The sequence below is a fragment of the Mytilus galloprovincialis genome, chromosome 11 (assembly GCF_965363235.1).
Source record: "Mytilus galloprovincialis chromosome 11, xbMytGall1.hap1.1, whole genome shotgun sequence".
NCBI classification, from domain to species: domain Eukaryota; kingdom Metazoa; phylum Mollusca; class Bivalvia; order Mytilida; family Mytilidae; genus Mytilus; species Mytilus galloprovincialis.
Genome location: NC_134848.1, coordinates 85,739,861 through 85,757,449, shown reverse-complemented (window position 1 = coordinate 85,757,449; position 17,589 = coordinate 85,739,861). Strand labels below are relative to the sequence as shown.

General features: G+C 35.9%; 1 protein-coding gene across 1 annotated transcript; it reads right to left on the bottom strand.

Annotated features, from left to right (window-relative positions):
- Nucleotides 1-4,166: 4,166 nt before the first annotated feature.
- Nucleotides 4,167-17,542, bottom strand: LOC143052957 (uncharacterized). Its single transcript, XM_076226134.1, has 3 exons — nucleotides 17,396-17,542; nucleotides 12,477-12,668; nucleotides 4,167-10,285 (listed from the first exon to the last, which is right to left on the bottom strand). The coding sequence occupies exons 2-3, from the start codon at nucleotides 12,663-12,665 to the stop codon at nucleotides 4,385-4,387; spliced, it is 6,090 nt and encodes a 2,029-aa protein (XP_076082249.1). The 5' UTR covers nucleotides 12,666-12,668; nucleotides 17,396-17,542; the 3' UTR covers nucleotides 4,167-4,384.
- Between the last annotated feature and the right edge of the window lie 47 nt (nucleotides 17,543-17,589).

Genomic DNA, 17,589 nt, shown 5'->3' with positions numbered 1-17,589 from the left:
TCGTTTATTATGACTTTAAGCTATGAAAAATTAATACAAATCTTTTTTAAATAAAAAAATTTAATCACATATTTAAAGTTTGCTTTCTGATATATACAGCAATCTCTTTCACTTATGTACGTACTCTTCATTTGTATATCTTCACACTGAACCCTTGGCAACCAACAATATATTAATCAATCTATCTATCTCCATGTGTTTAGATAGTTTATCAATGAAAATACCCTAGCATTTATTTCCGCTGTACATTTAATATCATTTCAACAAATATGTATATGTAGCATTTACTAGATTAAGTTATGAGGGTCGGTCGAGAACAAAAATTCCGTAACATTTTCTCTTGAACAATATTCAAACAGCAGCTGTACAATGTATTTGAAATGACATTCGATCTTGCGTAAACTATAATGATTTTATGTCGACGCAGATCAAGTTTCAAGTTTCAAGTTTTTATTAAATCAGGAAAATCAATACAAATTATAGTGATGTTTCCCCCTACATTAACACGATATTACATCAGATAAATAAATATATATTAAGTATGACAAAATATCAAATAAAGGTTAAATGAATAAAATTACAAAGATTCAAAGCATAATTGAATGTAATGGCATATATTTTTTGTATCCTCAATATTTTGTGAGTTAAGTAAACTAATAATGGTTTTCATAACTTTTGAGGCCCTTGCGAATTAATATTTAGTTTATTAAATAGTTGTTTTCTAAAATTGTTTTTTGGTTGTTTTTGTTGCAAAAAAAAGTAAATAAGGAAATGTTTGTCATCCTCTATTTGATTGCAGTTCAAGCATATTCTGTTTTCTCTCTTAATTTTTGGTCTGAAATATTAACCCTCAGATCATATATTTATCATTCTGGATCACCGTTATATTTCACTCCCGGTTTTGTACGGCATTCGTGTTGCTCAGTTTTGTGTGAAGTGTTTGAGACTGGAATGGGTCATGTCGTCCTTTTTCCTTTAGGTTAAGCGCTTTCTGTTTAAAGCGACTTATGAGAAAGATTTTTGTTGGGAATCGGAACCATTATTATTCATTCAAAATAAAAGAGTATTATCCAAGTCTTTTGTCGTGATGGTTCCTCTTTTCGTCAACAATATACATAACGTTTTGTCGGAATGATGATCGACCACCAATTCTTCGGAGCAAACGCAATAAATAAACTGTTGGGAAATTTCACTGAAGTTAGTTATCGGGTTCATTTGCTCAACTGGGATTTTAGGGCGACGAGTTTCATAATTATTTTATCATTGTGAAAATCATTTTGTCTTACGTAACTGAAGTCGGTAAATCATTGTTGAAGAATTGCTCATTATAAAGTTAAATTGGATCATAAATATGAAATAAAAACTTTATCTTTCGACAAAGTCTCGATATTCTGTATAGTTTTAAATTTTAATGATGAAGTTATAGGGCTTAAGTAGGTAATGGTCAACGCCTGAGGTTTACAAATGTATTAATACACCTCACAAGAGACTGCAGATACCAAAAGGACATTCGTTAACGTTGGAATGGTGTGCATAGAAGAAGGGGAAATACCATGCGTGAACGTTAAAACATTTTACTTTTTTCTCATTCTTGAAGATCGTATGTTTGCCTCTAATTACGGGAAAGAAAAAAAGACATTTGTAAACGTTTGATAGTGTTTAAAAAAAAGGGGACGATAGCAAAATTAATATTTTTAAAAAAGATTTAAATAGTGCGCCAAAAAAAGTGGGAGGAAGATCTAAACAAACAGAGAAATCAAAAACTATAAAACGAAAAATACCGATAACATCATACTTAAATAAATGTTATAAACAACAACGTCACCTACTCCACAAAAACATTTCGTGATTCCGATAATACAATTCTTAACTCGTGCGACTCATTTATGTAACATCTATCTACCGTCACATTATTGCGCTAATGAATGTAATGAAGTCAAAACCTGCGTCTAGCTAGAGTACCAAAATGGAAGCCTTATTTTTATTTTTTATTTTATGTAGATGTGGACGAAACAAAATGGAATTTTAAACCGAAAAAAGCGATGACAAAATGGCTATGTAATAGCAAAAATCGACAAAAAAACCGCACTAATACCATATATAAAACACAACATACAAAACAAAAGGCTGAGAAGTATGAACCTCACCAAAAACTAGGAGGGATTGTGGATGCTCAGGAAGGAAAGGCAGATCCTTCTGCACATGTTAAAAAATTCAATGCAGACACATTAATCTTAAAAATTAGTTTTTTCATCAACATAAAATGTCTAAAATGACAAAAGCATCATTAACAATTTAAATTTTAGATACCGAAGTGACTAGAATATTAATAAGAAGAAGTGTAAGAAAAGTAAAACGTGAAAAAGACAATCGCTAGTAGAAAAACACTACTGTACATATAGGTAAAATTATGACTGAGTAACGCAAAACCAACTAAAAGTTATACCCATGGGATATCTTATATGCTCCGGATGGTTAAGTAGATTCTGCAACAAATCTGGCACTTGTCATCCTTTTGGACATTACAACATACTTTCCCATTTAATCTCGATCAACGGATCAAACTAAAACTCCCATCTTTACCCTTTACGGTCGATCAACGGATCAAACTAGAACTATAAACTCTTCTCTTTATCCTCTATCTATAACACTAAACTCTCTCCTTTATTCTCAAAGAACGGATCAAACTAACACTTTCTACTATCTCTTTTATTTTCCATCAACAGATCTACCTAGAATTCTAAACTCTCCCCTGTATTGTCGCTCAACTGGACAAAATACAATTATAATCGCTTCTCTTTATTCTCGATCAAGGGATTGAACTATGACTTTTAAATATCCCCTTTATTCTCGATCAACGGATCAAACTAGAACAAACAACTTTCCCATCTTTTCTCGATCAACGGATCAAACTAGAACTTCAAACTCTCCCCTTTATTCTCAACCAACGGTTCAAACTAGAACTTCCGACTTTCCCGTCTATTCTCGATCATTGGATCAAACAACTTTCCCTTCTATTCCCGATCAACGGATCAGACCAGAACTTAAAACTCTCCCCTTTATTCTCGATCAACGGATCAAACTAGAACTTCCAACTCTCCTCTTTATTCTCGATCAACGGATCAAAATAGAACTTCCAACTTTCCCTTCTATTCTCGATTAACGGATCAAACTAAAACTTCCAACTTTACCTTCTATTCTCGACCAACGGATCCAACTAGAACTTAAAACTATCCCCTTTATTCTCGATCAACGGATCAAACTAGAACAAACATCTTTCCCTTCTATTTTCGATCAACAGATCAAACTAGAACAATTCCAACTTCCCCTTCTATTGTCGATCATTGGTTCAAACCAGAACCTCCAACTTTCCCTTTAATTCTCGATCAACGGATCGGACTATAACTTCAAACGCTGCCCTTTATTTTCAATCAACGGATCAAACTAGAACTTCTACCTTTCCCTTCTATTCTCGATCAACGGATCAAACTAGAACAATTCCAACTTTACCTTCTATTCTCGATCATTGGATCAAACATCTTTCCCTTCTATTCTCGATCAACTGATCAAACCAGAACTTCCAGCTCTCTCTTCTATTCTCGACCAACGGATTCAACTAGAACATCAAACTCTCCCCTGTATTCTTCATCAACGGATCAAAATAGAACTTCCAACTTTCCCTTCTATTCTCGATTAACGGATCAAACTAGAACAATTCCAACTTTCCCATCTATTGTCGATCATTAGATTAAACCAGAACTTCTAACTTTCCCTTTAATTCTCGATCAACGGATCGGACTATAACTTCTAACTCTGCCCTTTATTTGCAATCAACGAATCAAACTAGAACTTCTACCTTTCTCTTCTATTCTCGACCAAAGGATCAAACTAGAACAAACAACTTTCCCTTTTTCAAACAACGGATCAAACCTGAAGTTCTAACTCTTCCTTCTATTCTCGATTAATGGATCAAACAAGAACTTCCTACTCTATCCTTTATTTTTCATCAACAGATCAAACAAATTATATCAACCTTCTCTTTAATCTCGATCGGCGGATGAATCTAGAACTCTTATATCTCCCTTTTTTTATCCATCAGTAGATAAAGCATGTCATATAAGTACTCTTAAATCTCCCTTTTTTCTTGATTAACGGATTAAACTAGATCTGTTAACTATCTCTTTTATTATTGATGAACGATCAAATAAACAATCTCAACTGTCCCCTTTATTCCCGATCAACAGATAAACTTTGTTCTCGATCAAGACTCTTCATTGTTTGTTCTTTTATTCTCGATCAACGGATTAACAAAAATGTACGTAAAAACTAAAACTATGCATGTATGAAAGACTGTGGCTGTCAATTTCAGGTAACAAAATTTGGATCAATGTCGAAAATTAATTTTTTGTTTAGTTTTCTTCCCAGAAACACTCTTTGTATGAGGCTTCTCGTACTTCCTTGTAAATTCCGGCTGTGTCACCGACACCATGCTGAACTCTTGTGAACTTAGTATAGGGGCATTGTACGTATGGAACCATCGTGTCCAAATTTCTGACTTTTTCAGTGTTTCACTGTTCCCAACAACAATCAAACCGAACCTCGCTCTGGTTAAAAGTACATTAAGTCTACTTCTGTCGTTAGAAAACCCCAGTGTTCCTTGTTTGTTTGATCGAACGGTTGATACTACTATGACGTCATTTTCACAACCCTGGTAACCATCGACGGTATTCACTCTTACACCGCGAGTTTTCAATTTGTCCTTGATACATTTAACCTGCCCTTGGTAAAACGTCAATATAGTGATTTGCTTTATTGACAATGCCTCTATTCGTCCTTCATATGTTTTTGAAAACCCATCCACATCTTTGTCACTGACACGAAGTAATGTTTCTATGACGTTGTTTACAACTATTGCTTCGTCGTCGTTATTGTATGAAGACCCAATTGCTTTTTCGTAACCGGTTGAGTTAATGAAACATATCGGTTTCGTCCAATCTGGCCATTTAAAAACAAAATGAGGGAAACATTTAACTGACTCGTGTGACAATAACTGGTTGTCATAGAACTCACGAGACGGAAATTTTAGAAGTTCTGGATGCATTCTATACTGTGTATCTAGAGTAATACTCGGTACTCCATTACATCTGTTCAATCTGTGGAAAAGTGTATTAGACAAATATGATACATCCGGTAAGTCTCTAGATTCTTCAGTTATATAACCATGTGATTGTGTCACGAATGGCGAAAGCTGCATTGAATCTCCAATCATAACTAAATGTTTACATCCATGAACTATACTGCATAGAAGTGTCGTCTCCTTAGTAACGGAAGCTTCGTCGACAAGAACAATATCAAATCTGAGCTTCGCTAGCAGTCTGTCACCAACAGAAGCACAAGTTGCGAGTATGACAGTTGATTTTTCTAAAACTTCCAAATATAATTCTGTATAACGTTGTTCTTTTCCAGTTTTATCTTTGATTGTCATACTTCTTTCATCCGTTGTAGCTATTCTATTTACTTGTCCTTCTAATGAAATATCGTACAAATCTCGTGCTATTCCTTCTTGTGTTCCTACCCTCACGATGAATTCTTTATTTCGTAATGTTCGTGCTATATTATCAATAGCTAGGTTTGTTTCTGCTATAATGAGTAAGTGTTTGTACCTTTTGAGCCTGACCAGCTTCTCAATGATACTACAGGCAACTGTGGTTTTCCCCGTACCTGGAGGTCCCGTAATACAGCACACAGTTTCCTTAAGTGCGGTTTCTATGGCAAGTTTTTGTTTGTCGATGCACTCTGAGGACCATTCGACACTTCCTATATCCCTTTGATAAAGTAACGCATTGGAATATCTCAATGCAGGTGATATTTCATCCTTACAAACCAGTTCATTGTGAAGTGGTGATGTTTCAGGATGAAATCCAGGAAACGTTAAAAGCGAGAAGAGAGGTACATTCACATTCGTTTCAATGTCTTTCACCATAATTTGAAAAGCTTTAATAATACGCTGGTATGTAATAATATTAGAAATTACATCAATCTTCCACAATTGAAGTCGTTCAGCTTCGAGAGATTGTTGAACTGTATCTGGGAGTCTACCAAATATTTTCACCTCAACGAAAAATGGCGCCTGTGTAACTTTTATAACTTGTCCAATCAATGCGTACGATGTACATTTAAGATTTTTATCTGTATCACGATGTCTCAATAATGTTACAAACTGTCCTTCATAAATCTTTGGAATGTAACTGAGGGCATTTGATCGATATAATGTTACAACTTCGTCGTGTTCAGAACTTCCTTCTAGGTTGAAGCCCTTATGTTTGTCGAGTTTCAAGTTACACACACCTTCAGCGAGTCCGGTATCTCCTTCTAGGTTGTAGCCTTGGTGTTTGTCAAGTTTCAGGTTACTCACACCGCTAGGGTTCAAACTATTCAAAGGATTCTGTTCTAATAGTTTTTGTAATTTGTTTAAAGAGTGGATAAGTTCTAGACAGTGAAGTCTGCTGTTGTGTACGATATACCTCAGTTTCAGACTTTGATCGTTTGACAGTGTCGATGTCAAATTGTGATGTAAGGCGATTTTAGTTAATCCGTCTATAAACTGCAAAGCAATATCCATACCAACGTACCAAAAGAGTTGCCAGTGATTTAATATTTCAAGAAATCTCTGGACTGTTATTTCATTTTCCTCGATATATAAAAACTGTCCTGCCACACTTTGAAGATTCAGTCTACAAAGCAATTCAGCAATATAAAGTCTTTTCATCGTGTCTTTTGCAATTTGATTAATAGACGCAGAAAACTGAAGACTTTCATTAATTTTCATAGGTACATTTCGTCCAGTTGTCTTGTGAATGAAATTAATCAACAGTAAAACAAACAGATCAACAATAGTATTGGTAGTTTCCTGATCCTCGAAATTCATTTTGGAAAGAAGAAGATCGAAGTCATACATATTGCACCGATCTGCTGCCAGCTTAAGATGAACTAGGATCTCTTCTGTGGTAACGTGATCTTGAATACTTGTATTTGATTGGTCTAACAATGAATCCAGGTCAAAGTATTGTTCCTTATCATCAAGATCTTCTACATCTGTTTGCTCTTCATAGGGGAAGTCTCCGGATGCATCTATGACGTCATAATACGCTGGATCATCAGGATCATCATTTCGAACAAAAGCCTCAACTGTAGTCAGAAGAGTTTTATTTAGTAACGGATGCGGACGTTCGTTACTGTAAATATTCCGGTAAAATCGAGATAAGTCTACACTCAATGCGTTTCTATTCTCCTCACAACACATGCTTCCTCCAATTTTTCTAAGATCTGCCGCCTTGAGGAAAACAAATGTTTGGTTACGTTCTCTGTTGCGATATATCTGTAGCGTATCGTCAGTCAAATCCATGTAATAACCTTCACCAACTGTATACCTGTATTTATATCCAAAGTTCTTTGAAAAGAACACTACAGAAAGAGAACCAGGGGATATATATTGTTCCATTCCTTGCTGCGGCTTATACAGAAATTGTAAAACAATAACAATGTTATCGGGCAGCCCTAACATAACGCATGAATTGTCAAAACTGGTAATGGCTTTCACTAAATGGTGCCAGTTCAATTCGGAATTCTCTTTTTCGTAATAAAATGTCCATGGAGTTCTTGAGGAGTGCATGTTAAACCATTCTAAATCATCTTTTTTCAACAACTTAGACCTTCTCATAGAATTTTGAATTATATCCTTTGGTACCCCTAGATTTGATGCATATATCTTCTCTTCCAATGAGAACTGTGAAAAGTCAATGTATTGTACATACTTATTGACGAATGAATCACAAATGTCTCCGTCCGAATCATTCACATTTTCTGCTTGAATCCATGCAAAACGGAATTTGTCGAATTCTTTAATCTTAGACTGATGTTCGTCTAATATTTCCTCTACTAAATCATCAGGAAGATTTGGCAAATTATGTTTCAAGTTAGAACTCTCATCCTGGTTTTCGGTTGAATCAAGGTGTGACATGACGTCAGACACAAAACCATGTCTGAAGGCTTCCCTGAACTTTTCACTATTTGCCTCCATTGTTTGCCATATAAACTTCCGTTTCGATGAGTTATCATCTGGTGGTTGCAATGCTTTTGGGATCCCAATCGGCGCTCCCGTTTTTGCTGCATCAATCACTCTTGAAAACATCATCCCGAGCTGTGCACATTTGTTTGACACCATACCTTCTCTATCTGACCATGATCGGATATATTTTGCGACTTTATTAGTCATGATTTGTGCTTCATTTTGCTGAGAGAAGTATGCAATCGCTCTTTCTATTGTAACACGACCTTCTGGTTTTGACTGAGCTGCCGGATAATCGTACGGCTGGCGTATTACGGGAGGAATCAAATGTTCGTCCCAACAAACAAAAAACATGTCACCATCTAAATCTGATCCTGCCGTCTCATTTGGGTGGGGTCGTGCGCCTCGTATTGGAAAAACAATACAATCTACAAGATGACTTAATTTTGATAACTCCGGTTTATCCATGTCTGAAACTGCTTTTAATACACGGATGTCACCAAGGAGATAACAAGGTGACTTACAAACAACAACTTGGCCGCTTACGTTCTTTACATGACCGCTTGTAGTTGCAGTTACTCGAACATAGCATTCTCCATATTCAAGTATGCCATATGGGTCGCACACACCAAAAATGTATCTTGATTTCGGTACAACAATTTTAATTTTCTTTGACTTTTTACTGATGGAAAGCTGTGCTTGCAGTTTCTTAAGTTCTTTCATTTCTTCAGACGGGACCAAATTCATCTTCCCAAGGTCAATAACAATTCTTGCTAAGTCTGATTTCTTTTGCCACTGAAGAATGCAAATGGTAGCCTCTATATTAACAGTCATCCCCCGCAAACGTTCAAACTGTGCAGTCTGAAAATCTGTAAAAATCTCATCTGGAACACCAAGCCCAGACAAAAGGGCAATGTATTGCTGATTTAAATGTCCAAATGTGAATGGCTTTGAATACTCACAAATACCAAGCCGAGGATGTGCTGAAGTTTTGAATTTTATCATGGATGGCCTGATTTTTATACTGTGTCCCTTTATTTCTTTACACAGTGTCAAAACACCTTTATAACCTTGCAAGCGTATTTTGAATACAGACGGGGGTATTTCTAAATCCGTGTTATCTATTCGGTTTATTTCGTCGGTCACACTCTGTGCTATTTCCAAACCTATCGATCCACACCCATCAGTAAAGTTATATCGTTTACAATCACTTACAATGTCATCTTCGAGTATGATTTGATCGCTTTGAATCTCCATGCGTGTCATCATCACTTCCGAAAAAAGAAGCCCAAATCTCGCCATTCTTTTAGAAACGACATTTTGATCGAAGTCACCATTTTGTTGAATAATCGACGTCACTTCCTGTTGTGTTCCCTGCCACATAAAACATTTCCTTTGCTTAAGTCCTTCGCTACTGCAACCAAGAAATACATAATTTATACCGTTAACAGTAACCGTGCCCATAAGCATTTTCTTGACAATTTCAGTCCGAACGCTAACATTAAAATATAGCTGAACCATTTTTTCCCTTGCGTATGGATATCTTGTAATAAATCTGTTTGTACGTCCTTCTTGAATGATGACCCAGTCGTTTGTATACGTGTCTTCTTTAATGTTAATAGTTCGTATAGCAATTCTTTCGTCGTTCTTTCTTATTGGTTTAACAAACAGGAAGTTTGTTGTCACGTGATCACTGTCTTCGGTAGTTCTATGTCTGATAAGCTTCTTCTTGTCCTTCTTCCGAAAACGTGAAGTGTCAAGAGAGAAAATGTATTTTTTTACAGCATATTTAATAAGCTCAATCCTTGATTCATTAGTATTGGTCTTATTTAACGAGTTGTCTTCTTTGAACTGTTCATGTGCACTTGTTTCACAATAACCGAGTTTTAGATAAGGTATCGAGTACATTGTTATGATTGTGTGGTATTTCTCAGTCTGGTCATCTTGTTGACTTCCTGTTGCTTTCGGACGATTATTTCTTTGGATTTGATCTTGGTTGGTTCTTGCTCGGCCGATACTACGTATTTCTTGTTGGTAAGGTAACAGAAACACAAAAGAAGACTGACATTGTTGAACTAACTGACCCACTTTACTGCCTCTATCTAGGAGATTCTGAAAACTATCTCCATCAAGGGAGACTACCGCGTCAGCTAAGATATCAATGATCCCATACATTACTACATAATCTTTGGTATCGTTACCATGGCATTGTCGAAGCTTTAAAAGAAAACAGAAATCAAATGTTTTACAATAACCTTTTTGTATTATGCTCTACCAATAATACATAAATTAATTTATTTAACACATTAATATGCGAATAAAATACACATAAAAGTGTTTCTAAAAATACCTCCTCCCCTATATTACCATAAATAACTTTATAAACGTTAGTTGGGTCATTAAACTGTTGAATTTATAATTTTAAATACCATTATCATATACTTAGCATTGCTATGATAGCTTTTGCATATGTGTAATGAGCGGAAGTACACAAGCCATAATTTCCCACCCGGGCTGATAACCCATATCATGTGCATCTCGTGCACAAAACCCATAATAGTGTCTCTCGTGCACAAAACCCATAATAGTGCCTCTCGTGCAAGTTACTTCCGGTGCTTCCGGTATCGGTTGTTTACTTTTCCATTGTGACGTCAAAATTTACGGGAACTTTTATGGGGATAGTTTAGTACTTGCTAACAAATGCCATTGACAATTATGAATCATTTTATAGTACAACAAACATGGATTAGTAATGATCATAAAACTTTTCCAAATTTTCAATGTTTCAAAATGCCTCTATAGGAAATGTTACCATACATATATAAGGAGGTTGTGATGCTGTTGTTGGACAATTATAGTATATTTGATTCATAATTTATTTTCTTTATAAAGTTTTTGACTGTTTTAGTTATTGCATTTGTACATAAAACTATTGTCGGAAGTATATGATAAAGTGATTAATACATGGCCTTTTCCATATCAGCCTGGGTATCATCCCGAGACCCCCATATCAGCCTGAGACGGAGTCGAGGTGCTGATATGGGTCGAGGGATGATACCCAGGCTGATATGGAAAAGGCCATGTATTAATCTCTATTTATACCGGTATGTATGGAAGCTTTTTATTTTCAGACTATTGTTATGTTTTGTTTTGTTTTGTGCACTACTGTGTTTGTGGTGGTCGTTTGGGTTGTATGTCTGTTCATATTTGTTTTAACAAAAATGATGATTTTTTTTGTCGTGACTGCAACACTTATGTCGCTGAATGAGCTGACACATCAATAATGTCTTCATATTTTTGAAAACAGTAAATTTATTAAATAACTATATAATAGATAAACATTATACTAGTAGCACCGAAGTGGTGTGACTTACTACAGAATAAAAACGAATACATAAAACAACATCTGTGCCAATATTGAGGAAAAGATCAAGGTATGAAGCAATCCTTCTAGTATCAGTAGTATCATTCATTTCAAGTTCACTGGGGAAAAGGAAAGTTAAATATTTGCTGAAATATGAGTTATTCAATGATAGGACATCATCAATATATCGGAAAGTAAAATTAAAGAATTCGCCGCATAGTGGTTTTTCTTTATGTCCTTTAGAAGGTTCTGAATGAATTTTGCTAAATACGAGTACAAAAACAAATCCACCAGTATGGGTGCACACTTAGTACCCGTTTAAATACCGACTGTCGGTTGAAATATAAATCCTTCAAACTCAACAAATATATTGTTGATCAAAAAGTCCAGCATTTTGATAATATCATCTTCAGTATACATGGTATATTTTCTGGTAGATTCAGTGTGGTTCTTCACAAAATATGAATTATTGTTACCCAAAATAAGAAATTTGTATCTACGATTCTCATTTTTATAGAAAAGGCTCTATTTAATGCGAGAGTAACCAGGACAAACTTTCGAGATAAAAAAAAACGTTTTTGATTTTCAGTGTTTTAGTAATAAATGGACTTAAATTGGCAGTCATCAAATTAAGATACTCTTTAAAGTTTCAGTTTTAAGGCCATCATGAATTAACTTTATAAAACCTCTGTCCGTACATTGTTACAACAATTTTCTCTTAAACGCCCGACCACTACGCTTATATCCTACTTCTTAACATTAAGGGGAAAATATCAAAAGGATTCAGTGGCATTTACACCGATAAGTCCAGGTAAATTCGGCAACAACGCTTACCAAAAAAAGAAAAACGGCAAACGACAGACAACAATCATCAGTCAACAAAACACAAATATTGAGTAACACGAAATCCACTAAAACTATGGATGAACTTAGGTGATCACCACGGTTAACAGATCCTGCTCCACCAATGACATCTGTTGAGTTGTGAATGGCAAGTAAAAATTCGGAGACGATTAATAAGTGTCATAACCTACATATAAATACCTGTTGATGGTGTTGTTCAATGATGTTTTCCCAGTACTGAACGGTTTTGTCATGTCCTCCATTGCTTCTTTCCTGTCTGTTATGTACTTCCGGTATAAGATCTGGCTTCCTCTTCGTTGCTTTTTTGAAATCCTTCAATAAATGCGTCTTCTCTTCCTGGTTATCTCCACAGAAATAAACTAGCACCATGTTCTATAGAAAAAAAAATTAATACATTGTCAATAGACAATAGAATTATTTAAAACTGCTGTAACGTGTACACAGGGTAAGCGTGTCTATTTCTATCTAGAATGTGTTCGTTACCAGTTTGATACTGGATCCAAAATTGTTCTTTTTACAAAATATACAACAAACAATCTTTATTTATAAATTAACATCAAAGAACCAAAATATGTACAACTGCTCTTTGCAATCTTTAATAAACTAGCTATAAACAATTCTACTTTAATATAAATATACAACTGGTACAAATTTGTCCTAGGTCAGGAACAACTTGTCCTCCTGGTACAATAATGTACCCTACAAGTTTACACACTTGTCTCTGTTCTGTTGGTACAATTATGTACTTTACAAGGTGGTCACACAGACTCACACTTGTCCTACACGGTACAATACGGTTCAGCTAGTAAACGTACAAGTCTGTATTTATTACAGGCACCAACCTGTTCTTTATAACATTTAGTAATATTAACACAACATATAATATATAAGAGACAGCGATCTCGAATATCTACGTACCGTACTTCAGGTCTTCGTCTTCAAACGTATGACAATCGACCCTGAGCTAGGATTCTCTCCTGCTTATATACCCCGAAGGGAGCTGTACCATTCTTGATGGAGGGGTGTTCTGACAAAGTGTCTCATTACTCGTATTGACAGTTTCCTTTGGAACACCCCTTCACGTTTGACCTGACCCAAAGTTTACCCGCGAAACATCTTACTCTTTTCTATGTTTTATTAAAGTATATACACAATGCATGAAATAAGGCTTCTACCGAACTGTAACCAATGTAAACAATCTAGCCTTAGATACCAAATCATCACACTGCTATGAATACTTCCGGAAGAACATACGTACACAACTGTCCCAGGCTAGCATAGTTTGGAGGATGGGTGGGATCCCGCGGATATGCTTAACCCCGCCATATTCTGTATGTATGTGTCTGTCCTGGGATCCCGCTGATATGCTTAACCCCGCCATATTCTGTATGTATGTGTCTGTCCCGGGATCCCGCGGATATGCTTAACCCCGCCATAGTTTGTATGTATGTGTCTGTCCCAAGTCAATGTCCTGTTTTTCAGTGGTTGCTGTGTTACATATTTGTTTTTCGTTCATTTCTTTAACCTTTATTAGTCCGTTAGTTTTCTCGTTAAAGGAAACAAAAAAATACCTATTCATTTTCATTATAATATGTACAGTCACATTCTTGAGTCAGTTGAAAATGCAAAATTAATATCTGGGCATAACTATACCATCAAATAAACTCATCATAGATACCTGGACTAAATTTAATATATACGGCAGACGCGCGTTTCGTCTACAAAAGACCCATCAGTGACGCTCGAATCCAAAAAAGTTAAAAAGGCCAAATAAAGTACGAAGTTGAAGAGCATTGAGAACCAAAATTCATTTCAGTTAAAATGGAACAAACACAATCTGAACACACATCAAAAGCAAATAAGACCCTTGCATTCATCAGAAGAAATCTTAAAATAAACTTAGTAACCACCAAAGACCGAACATACCAAGCCCTTATTGGACCGAAACTAGAATACTGCTGCACTGTCTGAGACCCTTACACAACAGAGAACATTAACTCCATCCAAAAAGTCCAAAGACGTGCAGCGAGATACGTATACTCTAAATACTAATATAGTATTGAAAGTGTAACAAACATGCTTCACACACTTTACTGGCCAACATTCCAAGAAAGAAGACCCAAAAGCCGTTTTGATATGTTCCATAGAATTACAAACAACAACATTGCCATACCACATACTGACATACTATTTAAAAGCAAATCAAACACCAGGTCTAGCCACTAACACCAGGTCTAGCCACTAACAAACACCAGGTCTAGCCACTAACACCAGGTCTAGCCACTCAAACCAGGTCTAGCCACTAACACCCGGTCTAGCCACGAGCAAACATACCGACAAATCGATGCAGCAAAAAGTAAAATCACAAAAATACTGAACTCAGAGGAAAAATTCATGACAGAAATTCCTTAATCAAATAGCAAAATCAAAGGATAAAACACATTAAACGAATGGACGACAACTTTTCAGTTTTTAAATTAGAGTAATTAGTATGGACTCTGAACTCAATATCGAAAATCATATCAGTGAAAAGGTGAATATTAAAAAGGCAAATTTGCAATTCTGAGAAGGACATTCCAATATTCAGATACATATTTGTTAGTACCACTTTACACGACACTGTTAGGCATAGCTTTCCTTAGCCGTATATGGCACAACTTTTTGGAATTTTGGATCCTCAATGCTCTTCAACTTTGTAATTGTTTGGCTTTATAAATATTTTGATATGAGCGTCACTGATGAGTCTTATGTAGACGAAACGCGCGTACTAAATTATAATCCTGGTACCTTTGATAACTATTAGAACACATCTAGAGTTTACAAGCTCAGTATGGCATCCATCCACTGCTCTAAGAACAACTTGCCCTGTATAAACCACAAAATAAGAAAACTCTTCAAAAAGAAACAACGGCTATACCAACAAGCTAAGAAAACTAAAAAGTGGACAAACTACAGACAGTTCCAAAAAGAAGTAAAGCGGCAAGTCAGGAAAGCAGAATACTCGTACATCAATGATACTATCATCAAAGGCCTAGAAACAAACAATACAAAGCCATTCTGGAAGTACATCAAATCCAGGAAAACAGACAACATTGGTGTATCACCTTTAAAAGACAAGGGGAAATTAGTCAGCGACAGCAAAAAAGGCAGAAATTTTAATCCAACAGTTTAGATCCGTATTCACAATTGACAAAACAACATCAATTCCAAAAAACAACAAAATACATACTGGAAACAATACCCAATCTAATTATTACCACAAAAGGACTAGAAAAACTACTCAAAGATGTAAACCCATCGAAAGCATCTGGACCAGATGGTATACCAAACAAAATACTTAAAGAATGTGCTACAGAAATAGCACCAGGACTTACTGCCATCTTCCAAACATCAATAGACACTGGCATTCTACCCGAAGACTGTCTAAACGCAAACATCTCGCGTGTATTCAAAAAAGGAGACAAACACGCTGCAGAAAACTATAGACCAGTCTCATTAACATCGGTACCATGCAAACTATTTGAACATATCATATGCAAACACATCCTCAAACATCTTGATAAACACAGAGTCTTAACATCACTTAATCATGGATTACGATCTGTTACTCATGTGAAACACAATTATTAGTCACCTTACATGACTTTATGAAAGCATTTGACGCCGGGCTAAAAACTGACATCGCAATTCTGGACTTTTCAAAAGCCTTTGATACAGTACCACACAACAAATTATTATCAAAAATGGGAGAATACGGAATTCGAGGACAACTAAACAACTGGCTAAATATGTTTCTGACACAGAGAAAGATGAAAGTAGTAGTAGAGGGAAAACAGTCGGAAGAAGTCAAAGTGGACTCACATCGAACAGTTCTAGGACCATTACTGTTCTTATGTCATATAAATGACCTCCCGGAGACTGTCAAATCATCAGTACGGCTGTTCGTCGATTAAGAAAACCTAGCTAGCAGTCTAGAAGATTGGGAAAATAAATGGAGTATGCGATTTGACGCAAAGAAATGCTACATACTAAGCATAAAGAACAAAAGCTAGAGATTCTATACACTCAACGGCCACATACTCCAACAAGTTCAGAGCAACCCATACCTAGGAGTGCAGATATCAGAAGACCTGAAGTGGAGCACGCATATAACAAACGTTGCCAAAAAGGAAAACTCAACCCTAGGCTTCCTCAGAAGAAATTTACGATACTGCCCACAGGAATGTAAGAAAACTGCTTACATTTCCTTAGTAAGATCTACAATGGAATATGCAGCAACAGTATGGGACCCCTACAGTCTTGCAGACCCAAACAAGCTAGAACGAATACAAAGACAAGCAACACGCTTTATAACAGGCGATTACAGAACTAGAGAAGATGGCTGCATAACAAACATGCTTACAAAATTAGAGCTACAGAAACTACAATTGAGACGCACGAGCCAAAAGCTTATATTTGTGTACAAGGTGGTTGAGGGGCTGCATGGTGCCTGCTATTGATCCAGACGACTTCCTCAAATCAGCAAGACCAATCACAGCTAAAAAATTTGACAACTATCAAGCCACAAACATTGTTAAAAAACAAGTGAGGAACAATACCAGGTGTTTTGACATTCCTACTAGTAAAACACCGCAACATTCAAATACATTCTTTGTGTCCACAATAGTAAATTGGAACCATCTAGAAGACACTATTGTTCACAAGTGTAGAGAGCTTTAAATCTGCTCTCGCGAAACGTCAATAAATCGACGGCGCCTTCACTTCCATTGTATAAAAGCCAGAATTGGTAGCTAGCCTACGACGTATCCATACAGATACAGTTACAGATAGATCATGTCCATATAAAATTATATATATATATTGACATATGGCACCGCGGGGCAACGATAGAACTACAAGCATTAAAGAACGTAATGTACTCAGAAAGATAACCATATCAAAAACAGCTCCGAAATAGTACCTCTAGAAGGTCGACATCGCCTATATTAAAAGTATTGACGGATTTACGTCATAAAAGGTTCAGATTCAGTAAAAAGTAATTAAAATGATCAGCTTTCATATCAACATATTTCATTTTGAAGACATGTAATGTCACTTACTCTCGATCGAAATATGTTACAACATTGTCAGTGTAAATAAACCTTCTATCCATCCATCTTAGCACAACTTGGCAGTTTCTTTTCAAAATCGTGATTTTCTGAAATCAGGCTAAGTCGGTGAAAGTGAAAGTAGGATGTGTAACATGAAACAGAAAGTAGACCCCGTATTTTTCATTATGAACGAGACGAACTGA